We start from the raw sequence: 14,191 nt of genomic DNA on the forward strand, positions 1-14,191 counted from the left end.
AGTGGGCCTGAGTTGATTATGATCCTAGGTATGTGGAACCGCAAAACCATGCTCCAGGACTTCAAAGAAATCCCTCAAAATTTTAAGGAACATGAACTCACAAAAATTGCAGAGCAATTCAGTGAATGATTACGTTCTGGCATCCTGTCAAACCTCATTTGCAACTTTTAGCCCACATTTCTACCTTAGATTCAAACAGTTCTGAACCACATACAGCTCCTCAAACACACAAGGTACTATCTTACAATTCTGCCTTCTTAAAGCACCAGCATAAACACTGCTTCCTCCAAAAAAAGCCTTTTCCCTGACCTCTATATAAATTCCATCTCCCTTCAGGTTCCTTCATAACTCTTACCATCATCTGTGTTAACATTTCTCTCCCACAACTTTCAAATAGGAAGATCTGGGTACTTTTTCTCCTAAGTTCTTACTGTATCTTACACATATATTATAATGATTATAGTTAATAATTATTATTATGTACATTGTCTCCTCACAAGATTGCAAACTTGAGGGGAAGGACTACGTTTTTTCATCTTTGTAATCCTAACACTAACCATAGCACTAGGGACACACTATGTATGCAGGGAATTGAATGAAAAACAACCAAATGAACAAATGGATTGACTGAATTTTCCTTGAGGACCTGACCTGAATGAGGGGGTGTTCAATATTAGGTGTTATATTTAATTCAAACATAAACATCAAAATTTGTTTCAAAACCTATGTGACTCCAAATTGATTATTCCTTTTTATCACACAGTATTTCACACAGTATGAGCATTTGTGGGACACAACTCTCCATTGTGTACCACTGTTTTAAGCACTGTAGAATGTTTAGCATTCCTGGACCTGACCTCACTATATATCAGTGTTGGTCTCCAATCATTGTGACACTCACTCCTCCACACATTTCCAAATCTCCTCCCTCCCCCAGGAAAGGGGACAATATTATCTCCCACTTGAAAATCATCACTTTAGAGAGAACAGTTGATGTCTCATCCAACGTCAATTCAGCTTGAAAATTGTCATTCCATCAGTATTTGACAGAGTCCTAAAATTCCATTAAATCCTCAGAGTTTTCTGAGTATAAGAGAGTATATACAAAAGTTTAAAAACAGAAGAAAGTAGTAAAGCAGATAGGGATACCTCTTAGCCACATCGCTGGGTTTCTCCCCTGCTTTGTTTGTAATATTACTGTCTGCTCCCATTTTAATTATCCACTGCAAACACTCTATGTGGCCTTGCCCAGCAGCTGTTTCAAAAATACAAACGGGAAATATAGACAAAAAAAGTTAGTAGTAACAATTATCTGAAAATCTTGGACAATCCCATTACAGAGTATTTTCACAAATACTGATCCTTATAATAAACAACAAAAGTAAGTTGGGCAGATGTTACTTTCTCTGTTAATTTACATATTCATTAGACAAATATTCTATCACATATCTACTGTGCTAGTCTCTATACAGAGGACTTTCCCTACATATATAAAAGCTGAAGCTCAACAAGGTTATTTATTTAACATCACACAGCTAGCAAGGAATGGATTTGAAACTATAATCTAGGTGTTCCCAATCCTTATCCAGTATTTGCCTGCTGCTATTTATAGGTCCTGACTAATCTTGTATCTGACCAGAACGTGAGCACAATCCAGCCACAGGGACCCACAAGGACTTCAGATATCTTGCATCATCTTATGTAAAGAGGTTATTCTACTGACTCTCAAAACTCAAAATTTGCAGGCCCCTGATTATCAGAACCATTTACCACCTTTTTCAAAATCTTGTTAACACATGCACTCAATACTAATTTTCACCTCCATAGCTCTGTTTACATGTCTTCTCACCTAGTACTCAGCACTCAACCAGTGCTCATCTAACCTCTATCCATCCTTCTAGATTCATCTCAAGACTCTGGGAAACTGGGAGAAAAACTTAATAAACTTAAAAGACCTGATTTTAGGTCTACTAAACAATGAGACTGGAGGACAGGACAGAACTTAGCAAGTGGCTGGCACATAAAGACTCTCAATAAAGTCTGTAAAGTTGATGAGTGAATAAATGAATGACAATATTAATAAAATGTCAGCTTTGCTCTTACCAGCTAGCTGTACAACCTCAGTCAAGAAAACTGATTCCTCTGGACCCCAATTTCCTTATCTTTTACAAAGATGATTTCATATTTATAAGGAGGGTACACTGCTGCTTCATAAAATTACAAGGATTAAATGTGATGACAGTTTTGCATCCCATTAAATATCATATAAAATATTATTTCTGAATTCCCATGAACTCTCCTTTAATAATTTAACCCTTACCAAATTTTTCTTTCCTCAGTTCCTACTCTTGCATTCTTATTGCCTGTATTTTAACAACCAAATCCTTTTTGCCATTTATTACATCCTAACTTCTACAAATCTCTAGTTGTTCATATTGTAAGTATGTGGCTCCTTAACAGGAAGGTCTGGATCTCATAGAGTCTACACAGTGCAAGCATATGGTTGGTGCTAAATATAAATGCCTCTCTAAAATAAATCAAAGACTAGGAACGTCTGGTATATCTTTGGCGTCCCAAAAAGTGAATTCACCTCCAATACTGGCAACAGAGAAAAGAGGACAGAAAGTCAGAAACAGTGACAGAGTAACCCCATCACTACTGTACGAATTCTTTCACCATTCTCTTCTTCACTCAGAGCCATCTACCAAACTCAGAGTTGGCCCCTGAAAAGCCTGGGCCTTCTTCCTGTCTCCTACAGCAAACTCAAAATCAGTTAACAAAGAATACTATAAGATTTCCCAGACCTTTAGAAATAACCCCACTTTAGACAAAGATGGCAACATACTCTGTTTTTAAGATTTACAAAATAGTATTTATGTATCATGGATAACAGTTTTATAAGACAGAATGAGCTTAACCAAACATTTCCATGTTATTACACAAATACTGTTTACAAAAAAGGGAAAGGGAGGCAAAAGAATTTCTCTAAAATGAATTACAATAAGAGGATTTTTACCCAAGATCCTTATTGTATACTGGTTAGGATATGTTTAAGAATTTAATCCATGTTTTATAAGAGAACAGATAAAATATGCAGTGGCTAGAAATTTTTAAGAAATTATTTGCAATACTTATGGCTTAGCAAATGAAAGGAAGGAGCAGTCATGGTGGATTTAAAAATCATTAAATGATTAAGAAGAAAGCCTCAATAATAAACACAGCAGCTTATTTACTGAATCAATATATAAAATAAAGGAAAAGCAGAAAGATTGATAAAATGTGGGAAAGGTGAATTAAATCATAAGGAGACATCAACTTTTATTTGACCAATTTGGCTATAATCTAAACATACAGATGTTTGCCAGGAAAGGCAAATGTACACAAAATGCCCCTTCTCCCCATTATAGCCACCTCTCACCCCTCTACCACACCACCTGATCCACTCCTGGCCCTAGGTGTCCTCAGTGGATAGACTGACAAGAGAAGGGGTGAAGAGCAAACACTACTGGTTCCTCCTCAGTTTTCACCCTCCCATCTCACAATGGTTGCATCCCAAACACCCTATCGTTATACATCAGTCCCTTTAGAACCTTCTTCCAGATCTCTCATTTCCATCTTAGTTCCAGTGGTGAAGAAGTGACTGAGAAAGGCTGAAAACCAGCCTTCAATGAAACTTAACTGTTCCTGGAAAGATGCATATTAAGCATCATGAGCAAGCCTATCTTTTGCTACAGTGTCTAAATGATACTCCACATTATCATAATATTAGTAATAAGAAGTGCTTATATCTAGGATATGAAATGAGGGCTTTGCTCCAGGGCACCACATTTTAAACTATCCATATATAGAGCACATTTTAAGTCTCCTCCCCATTCGCAAATCCCATGGTGAAGAGTTAAACCCCTAGACAGCCAGTAGAGACAAAGGAGTGAGATTTTCCAAGTCTAGGGTAGAGTGTTTGCCAAAGTGGAAACCTCTTTGTGTGTAGGGGAAATCTCTTTGCATTCCCCTTCTTCTTATGCCACCTAAGCTTTCTCTTCCAAAACTACTGGTACACATGGTACTTAGATTCTATACTGGAGATTCCTTATGAATTAAACCAACTTTAATAATTAAACTAAGAACCTAACCGACAGGAACATAGTCTGTGATCAGGACCAGCAGAAGTTATTTATAAAAATAAAAACCTAATCCAAACACATGACTGCAGGGGTGTCAGGGTGGCTCAGTTGGTTAAGCACCCAACTCTTGGTTTCAACTCACCTCATGATCTCACAGTTCGTGAGTTTGGGCCCCACATCGGGCTCTGTGCTGACAGTGTGGAGCCTGCTTGGAATTCTGTGTCTCCCTCTCTCTCTGCCCTGCCCCACACTCACCCACACTCATGCTGTCTCTCTCAAAAATAAACAACTTTTTAAAAAATTAAAAAACACATGACTGCATTAACTAGACTACTTACTGTCTTTTACTCTAACATTTTTTAAGGGCTTTTTAAGAAATCTCTATACCCAAAATGGGGCTACAGCTCACGACCCCAAGATCAAGAGTTGCATGCTCCACTGACTGAGCTACTTGGCAGGCCCTTTAACACTTTTACAAGAATTACCTGCTGCTAGATTCTGAAGGAACTTATAAATCACAAATGAGGCAGAATGGAAATTTCAGATGGGGTAAAGATTTGGTTTTTGATTTTATAAATACAAGGAAGATTGGCAAGAATAAATCCTAGAGTACATACTCTCAATAAGGACTGACAATTTGACAGTCTGATTAAAAAACCAAAAAGCTAGTTAACATGTTAGAATTTCACATAGAAGGAAGGAGAGAATGCAGAGAAAAGTGGTAGACATCTTGAAGATATGTTCAAATCAAACATTCATTGATATTTCTATGGAAGTAAAAACATTTTTTCAGAGTCTAAGACAGAAGAAAAATTTGCTACACCTTTTTCTCAAGTTCTGGTATACCTTTTTCATGCCTTAGCATGAATTAATAGACCATTTTTAATCCAAAGAAAATGTCAGCCCTAAGAAATTTCTCTAGCAGTCAATTTCATATCTAAACATGTCAGTATCACAAGAGAATTTCTATTGGAATTACCCTAAATGTGACAATTTCTGACATCATAAAAGGAATATCACACTTCAATTGAAAATTAAGCTCTCTGAGTACCATATAAGGAAGACTTAAATGTCCTAGGATATCAGGAAAAGTTTTACATTTTCACATGTTTCTGAAGTATAATTATTTTAAAAGGTAAATAATTCAAAGGTAATTATGTCAGAACTGAAAACAAAACCAGGAATAACTCACCTTTATGCATAGGAGTTGATCCATTATTATCACGTTCATTAATATTGATTACTCCATCTTCTATTAATTTCTTAAGCATTTCCAAATCACCCTTAAAGGCAGCCATATGACCTGGAAATGCTAAGGCTATGAATAGAAATTCAGTATTTCAGTAAACACATGAGTTCATTCTATTTTTCTTGACTCAAGCAGTCACACATTTCAGATTTCAATATTAACTCAATTATGATAATGTTATATTGGAATTAGTTTGATTGATGCAATAACAAGTAATAAAAAGGACAATCATAAAGTAAGATTATTATTAATTGTGTAGCCCTTCCACCCCTCAGGACCTCAAACATGCCAAGTAATATTGTACCAGAACTATGCTTAGCTATATTCCATTCTTCCCTCAGGCCACCACAAAACACACGATGGTCATTTTCAACCCTTCACATAAAGACATTTTTGGTCTAAAGTCCTACATTTGCACAGAACACTCACTCTCTGTTTGCAAGGAAGTGAAGAAAGCAAAATAAAGTGGAAGCAGATAAAGTATACATAAGTATGTATACAAACACACATATACACATGCCTGTGTAAAAGGGGCTGACCTAGCTCCTAACTACACATTAAATACCTGATAAGATGTTTTTACTGATAACAACTCCAAGATCAGGACCTGAGCCAAAATCAAGAGGTGGATGCTTAACCAACTATGTCACCCAGATGTCCCTATTCTCATTTTTAAATCTGAAAAGGAAACAGAATAGCCAAAGAATATTAAAAAAAAATGTTTAATGTTTATTTACTTTGGAGAGAGACAGAGAGATAGAATATGAGCCATAGAGGGGCAGAGAGAGAGAGGGAGACACAGAATCCAAAGCAGGCTCCAGAATCTGAGCTGTCAGCACACAGCCCAACGTGGGGTTTGAACTCACAAACAGATCATGACCTGAGCTGAAGTCATATGCTTAACTGAGCCACCCAGGCGCCCCAACCAAAGAATATTTTTAAAAGAAAAAGTTAGAGACTTACACTACCTGATTCTAAATCTTACTATATAAAGCTAGAGTAATCAAGCTGTAGTATTGCCAGATATATCAAATATGGTACATCTATACAATAGAATACTATTGAGCAATAAAAAAGAATGAACTATTAATATAGAGGAATCATTCTCAAAATGGTTCCATTAGAAAATTCAAACTAATCTATAATGACATAAAGCAAATCAGAGGTTGTATGGGGCCTACATCCATACAGTTGAATACTGTTGAACAATAAAAAGGAATGAACTATTAATATACATAACAGGGATGAATCTTAAAATGGTTCTACTAGAAAATTCAAACTTAGGGCACGTGGGTCGCTCAGTAGGTTAAACATCTGACTTTGGCTCAGGTCATGATCTCACAGTTCATGAGTTCGAGTCTGGCGTCAGGCCGTCTGTTCTCAGCACAAAGCCTGCTTTGGATCCTCTGTCCCCTTCTCTCTCTCTCTCCCTCCCCTAGCTTGCATTCTCTCTCTCTCTCAAAAATAAAACATTTAAAAAAAAAAAAAAAGAAAATTCAAACTAATTTATACTAACAGAAAGCAACTAAGTGGGCCAGGGTGAAAAGAGGGGTGAAATATAAAGGGGTATTATAAAAAAAACCTTCAGAGGTGGTGGAAATGTTTTCTATCTTGATTGTGATGGTTTCATAAGTGTATACATCCAAACTCACCTAACAGCACACTAAATGAGTACAGTTTATTACATGTAAATCATACTTAAATAAAATTCATTTTAAAAAAAAGGAGGGGGCGCTTGGGTGGCTCAGTCGGTTGAGAGTCCAACTTCGGCTCAGGTCATGATCTCACGGTTTGTGAGTTCAAGCCCCACGTCGGGCTCTGTGCTGACAGCTCGGGGCCTGGAGCCTGCCTCAGATTGTGTGTCTCCCTCTCTCTCTGCTCCTGCCCTGCTCACACTCTGTCTCTCTCTCAAAAATAAATAAATATTAAAAAAAATTGTTTTAATAAAAAAAGGATATCCCCTTAAAAATAAATAAATAATAAATAATAAATTAAATAAGTAAATAAATAAATAAAGGATATCCTCATCAAAGTGAAAAAACAAGCCACAGTGTGAGAGAAAATATCTATATCTGATAAAATTAATAAAGGATTAGAATCTAGACTATATAAAGAACTCAAATTATTTAGAAAAGGGCAAAGAATACAGTTTTTAAAAAGGGAGAAAAGTATAGGCAGGCAATTCATAGAAGAAAAAAACTAGAAGAACCAATAACTTACAGAAGGATGTTCAACCTCATTCACAATCAAGAAAATGCAAATCAAAATACAAATTAAACCTTTTCATATCCAATCAGCTGGCAAACATTTTAAAGTCTGACAATATCGAATATCATTTCTCTAAATTCCCATCAAACGTTGCTGATTAGAGTGCAAACTTCTACAAGCACCTGATGAAGAATGTAGCAATGCCTGTTTATACTGACAAAGGGCATATCCCACCAAGCAAACCCTAAAGTAGAATATCACACCTATTTACCCAAACAGGGCTCTTAACTCTCAGTCTTCAGAGAAGACAGGCAGTTCCACCAGCAGCCTCATCCAACAATCCCAATGTGCCATAAAAATATTTTCTATGTGGGCTCTGTGTTAAAAAGGTAGAAAAGCACTTCTCCACAGAATCTCTTATAGGTGTATATAAGAAGACACATACAAGAACATTCCCAACCACATTACTATAATAGTGAAAAACAATCTAAATGTCAAATTGGAAAATGGATAAATAATGGTTTTCATAAAATACAATACTATACAAACACTTAAAAAGAATAGGTATATCTATCAGCTTAATAAAAACCCCAAAACATAGTATTTTCTGGAAAAAATCAAGGAATAGAAGAATGAATACTGTTTTATGTCATTTCCTTAAGATTTTAAGTTTCAAAGACTACTAGTCATCCACTAAAATCCCCTTCCTTCAATAATAAGGGAGTTGTAGCTGAGTAAGTCTTCTCAGCTAAATACTGAATTCTCCAGGTTTCCTCACAGCTAGTATGCCCACGTGGCTAAACTTTTGCCAATGGAATTGTTAGCAAAAGTGATGGATACAAATTAGACCTTTAAAATCTCTGGTCCTAACCTTACAGTCTTGCTCCTCCCCACCTCCTACTGAATTAGCTACAACCAGAGAGAGCTAGTTGGAAAGAAAGCCAGTTCTTGAATGACTGCACAGCATAGATTCACTCTCCAATCTGGGCTGTCATATAAATCCTTAAGCTGCTGAATTTTATGATTTCTTTGTTAGAACAGGTTAAGTCTCTTACTCCAAAAACACAGAGTAGTGCATATTTTTGTAAGTACATATACATTAAATATAAAACATGTAGGGACACTGGGTGGCTTAGTCAGTCAAGCATACGACTCTTGGTTTCAGCTCAGGTCATGATATTGTGGTTTTATGAGTTCAAGCCCTGTGTCAGACTCTGCACTGGCAGCATGGAGTCCGCTTGGGATTCTGTCTGTCTGTCTGTCTCTCTCCCTCTCTCTCTGCCCCTCCCCAATTTGTGCTCTCTCTCAAAATAAATAAACTTAGTTAAAAAAATTAAAATTAAAACCTGTAGAATGGAATTCTAAATTGAAAACAATATTTACCTCTGAGAAGGAAGAAAAAGAATGATATGAAGGAGATAGAACCAAGAAACTTTAACTATATGTATAACATTTTATCCTTAAATTAGTGGCATAAAGAATGTTCATCACATTAATCTCTATATATTTCTGCCTAAAATATTTTATAATACCAAAGACAAACTGAATGAATGGGTAGACAATTATAAGTAACATATTTAAATACAACATTTTCCTTATAACTTATTTTCTTTTTCCACTTACTCTACTTATTAAATGCTACCACACTCCAGGTTTATTACTTACTTTCCTGATCTTTTGAATCACTTTGTTCATACTCAGCCCCTTGGATAAACTGCAAAATGTTCTGTTTAAAGAACCTCTGGGCCAAATCCAGTACATTTTCTCCATTATCATTGAAGGCTTTTAGAGCCTGTGTGGTGCTGTTCATTCTACTGAGTAGGAATTTAAAACAGTGAAGGTGGCCTTCCATGGCTGCTAAGTGAACTGTAGGTGAGAGAGAAAAAGAATTTAATTTTTAAATTGACAATAAGATAACTTGAAGAAACAAAGAACAATATTGGCTCTAATCCTCACCAGGAGATGACTGTCCCTTCCCCATGTAACAGGGACATACTGTAAGCAATGGTAACACCTTCTCTGCAAGCCCACAAGTCCTTACTCAGCCTTCTAGTCATGCTAAAGCAACAGACTAAGTGGAATTACACTTACTGTCAGAGTGCAGAGGCCAGATGAGAGATACCAAAGAGCAAGCCCCAGAACATTTTCTTGAAAAGAGAAATCCCAATTATGCAGCTTATAATTACATGAGAAAATACTTGCTAGGTAAGACAGATGATAGATATATTTATTTTAATGTTTTGGAAAAAACGGAAGAAATAAACCAAAATAGTCACTATGGGGGCACCTGGTGGCTCAGTCTGTTGAGCGTGTGACTTTGACTCAGGTCATGATCTCACAGTTTGTGATTGCTGCTATCAGTGCACAGCCCACTTTGGATCCTCTGTCCCCCTCTTCTTGCCCCTCCCCTGCTTGCACACTCAAAAATAAACAAACATTAAAAAAAATAGTCACTATGCAAATACGAATGTTATTTTTATCACTATGTATTTTGTCACTTTTCCATAGGCATTTACTCTTTTTATTAAAAACAGGAAGACTGGATCAAAACTGCAGACAAAGCGCACATACTGCCTCACCATTTCTACTCTAAATCCTTGAAAACAATAGAAAAGAGACTTTCTGAAGCCAAAAAGATCTAGAAAAACAAACAAGAACTCCAAGAACAGACAAAAAAATGTTAAGGAATCCCTGAAAGAAAATATACTGAAGCAGGCTAAAGGGGAGCCACAACCCAAAATCCACAAAAAAATAAGAATGGTTCTGGGGGATTACAAGCTTAGGGCAGTGACTACGAGGAACAAGAGCGCCTTTACATCTCTGGAGAAGGAAGTATTTGGGCAGCAGCCCAATCAATACGCAAATCTTACCACTGGAGAAGTAAGGCAGCACCGAAATGACCAGTGTAGTGCAGGAGAAACAAGATGTAACAACACCCAAAAGAGAAGTTGCTGGCACATGCCATCTACACTTTCTCAGCTGACCTTCCAGGAAAAACACCAAAAAACTCCCCCTAAAATTTGAGAATCCTCTAACAGCTTACTCATCATATATACACATACATGTCTTACAGGCATTTCTAACTTAACACATCAAAAACTCAACTCCTCATCCCTCTTGCACACATTTTCCTTACATAGTTTTCCCCATCTCACTTAATAGGAACTGTCTCTTTTCCATGTAGTTCATGCCCAAGACCCCGGAGCCATCCTTGACTCCTCTTTCTGTCACTCTCTATGTCTAATCAATCAGCAAATCTTATTGGCTCTATCTTTACAAAATACACAGACCCCAGTTACTTCTCACAATCTTTGCTGCCTCTACACTGCTCCAACCAAAGAGCAGCATTAAGTTATTATATCAGTCTCACAAGTGGTCTATTTCTCCCCTTGCCATCCCCACACCCACACCCACAATGCAATCTATTATAAACAAAATAGCCAAAATGATGCTCTTAAATGTATTCAGATCATGTCACTGCCGTGCTCAAAATTCTTCAATGGCTTCTGTTACCTCTCTGACCTCATCATCTATTACTCACTCTCTGATATCTGTTCCAACCACACTGACTCACTGTTACTACTTGCTGTTACTCAAATACACTAGGAACACTCCTGCCTCAGGAGCTTTATATTTGCTATCACCTCTTCCTATAATATTCTTTCCCCACGGTAGTCATAAGACCTGCTACCTCAACTCTGCCAGGTGTTTATCCAATTATCACCCCCTCAGTGAAGGCTTCCCTGACCACACTTTTTTAAACTTCATCCTCTTTACTCTCTTCTCTGATTATCCATACACATATCCCTACTTAATATAATTTATATTCTTTTGATTATTGCCTGTCTCCCTCTGACCAGCATCACATGAAGGCAGAGACTTTTGCCTGTTTTGTTTGCTGTGATATCCCCAACACACAAGAGGGACTGACACATAGTAGATGCTCAGGAAATAAATGTTGGATTAATAATTTAAGACAGAGAGGAGCCTGGGTGGCTCAGTCAGTTAAGCATCTGACTTTGGCTCAGGTCATGATCCTGCACTGGGCTCTGTGCTGACAGCTCAGACCCCAGAGCCTGCTTCATATTCTGTGTCTCCCTCTGTCTCTGCCCCTCCCCCCCCAAAATAAATACACATTTTAAAAACTTAAAACAAAAACAAATAACAATTTAAGATAGAGATTTGAACACAAGCAGTGTATACTAAAGCCACATTCCTAATCTCTATACTATTAAAAAATATACTATATATAGTCATAAATGTTTTTATATGCTTAAAGAAATAAAAGTTGGAATTTTTTAATGAGCAGGCAAAAAGACTTTAACAAATGATCAGGCACATTTAATAAAGAACCAACTAAAAATGAAATTACCCCCTACCTTGTATTACAGAAAAGTCAGTTCCAGGTGGGCTGGTGATCTACATGTGAAAGTGAAATAATAAAATTTCTAGAATATAAAAGAATGTTTTCATGACCAAAGCGTAGGGAAAGACTTTTTTTAACAAGATTCAGAAAGGAATAACCATAAAGGAAGAGCTTATTAAACTTGACTACATTAGAGTGAAAACTTCTATTCATCAAAAGATATCTTAAAAGAATGAAAAGGCAAGACAGAATGGAAAAGATATTTAAATAAAAGATATTTGCAACACATAACAGAGAGCTTGTATCTATTATATAGAGAACCCATACAGTTAATTTTTAAACACAGAGAAAACTCAAAAAAAAATAGTCAAAACATTTGAACTGGTACTGCACAAAAGAAAATAATGAGGGGTGCCTGGCTGATTCAGTCAGAAAAGCATGCAGCTCTTGATCTCGGGGTTGTGAGTTCAAGCCCAAGGTTGGGTGTAGAGATTACTTAAAATAAATATATTTTTAAAATTAAAAAAGGACAGCAAACACTAAAAAAAAAACAACCAAATGGCCATTGAACATATGAAATGATGTTCTGTAATACCAATCAATAATTGTTTTAAATGTAAATAAACTATTAAATACTCCAATCAAAAGATACAGTGTGACTATACGAATTAAAAAAAATAAGACCCATCCAGACACCTGGGTGGCTCAATTAAATGTCCTGACTCTTGATTTCAGCTCAGGTCATGATCTCATGGTTTCCTGAGATTGAGCCCCACGACCGGGCTGTCAGCACAGAGCCTGCTTGGAATTGTGTCTCTCTCCTCTTTCTCTGTCCCTCCCCCCACTCTCACTCTCTCTCAAAATAAATAAACTTAAAAAGAAAAGAAAGAACAATCCATCTATATGATGCCTACAAGAAACTCATTTCAGACCTAAAGACACATGCAAACTAAAAGGAAGGGATGAAAAAAGATATTTCACAAACAAATGGAAGCCGAAGAAAGAAAAGCTGAAGTAAAAATCCTTATATCAGACAAAATGATTTTAAAACAAAGACTGTAACAACAAACAAATAAGGACATTACATAATGATAAAAGATCTGTGCAAAAAGAGAATTTAACAACTGTAAATAACTATGCATCCAACACTGGAGCACCTAAATACATAAAGCAAATATGAACAGACATAAATGGAGAAAATGATAGTAATACAATAATAGTAAGGGCCTTTAAAACTCCACTTACATCAATGGATAATTATCCAGGATGAAAATCACTAAGGAAATAGTGGCTTTGAATAACAGATTAGACCATATGGACTTAACAGATACATACAGAATATTCCACCCCAAAACAGAAAAATACTCATTCATTTCAAGTGCATATGGAATATTCTCTGGGACAGATCATGTCAGGCCACAAAACAAATCTCAATAAATTTAAGAAGACTGAAATCATATCAAGCATTTTTTCCAATTACAATAATATAAAACTAGAAATCAAGCACAAGAGAAAAAAAACAGAAAAAAACACAACATGTGGAGGCTAAACAACCTACTACTCACCAACCAACAGGTCAATGAAGAAATCAAAGAGGAAATCAAAGTATACATGAAGGCAAAAGAGAATGGAAGCATATTGATCAAAAATCTTTGGAATGCAGCAAAAGCAGTTCTAAGAGGTAAGTTTATGGTGATACAGGCCTACCTCAAAAAACAAGAAAAATCTCAAATAAACAATCTAACCTTACACCTAAAGGAACTAGAAAAAGAAAAAAAAGAATACCAAAGATTGCAGAAGGAAGGAAATAATACAGATCAAAGAGGAAATGAATGAAACAGAGACTAAACAATAACAAAAACAACAATAACAGTAAAAGAAAAGATTAATGAAACCAAGGGCTGGTTCTTTGAATAAACAAAACAAAATTGATAAATCTTTAGCCAGAGTTATCAAGAAAAAAATAGAACTCAAATAAATTAAAATCAGAAATAAAACAGGAGAAATAACAACTGACACCACAGAAATACCAAGAAATATAAGAGACTATGAAAGATCATATACCAACAAACTGGACAACCTAAAAATGAAGGATAAATTCCTAGAAACATAAAATCTTCCAAAACTTAAATAGGAAGAAATTAAAAAACTGAGCACACTGTTTACTAGTTAAAAAAAAAAAAAAAAAAAAGAATTGGTAATAAAAAAAACTCTCAACAGGGGAGCCTGGGTGGCTCAGTTGGTTAA

General features: G+C 36.1%; 1 protein-coding gene across 1 annotated transcript in view; it reads right to left on the reverse strand.

Moving 5' to 3' along the window:
- The window catches only part of ANKRD42 (ankyrin repeat domain 42), a 74,686-nt gene that overhangs the window by 34,262 nt on the left and 26,233 nt on the right, over positions 1 to 14,191 (reverse strand). Inside the window, exons 7-9 of the mRNA XM_047071972.1 lie at positions 9,244 to 9,444; positions 5,314 to 5,439; positions 1,150 to 1,255 (exon numbers count right to left, since the gene is read on the reverse strand). Of these exons, the coding sequence (XP_046927928.1) occupies positions 1,150 to 1,255; positions 5,314 to 5,439; positions 9,244 to 9,444 (433 nt within the window). The remainder of the gene's footprint in view (positions 1 to 1,149; positions 1,256 to 5,313; positions 5,440 to 9,243; positions 9,445 to 14,191) is intronic.

Source organism: Lynx rufus, unplaced genomic scaffold (assembly GCF_022079265.1).
Source record: "Lynx rufus isolate CCGP_SWC_20201006 ecotype Redwood Valley unplaced genomic scaffold, mLynRuf1.p SCAF_9, whole genome shotgun sequence".
Classification (NCBI taxonomy): domain Eukaryota; kingdom Metazoa; phylum Chordata; class Mammalia; order Carnivora; family Felidae; genus Lynx; species Lynx rufus.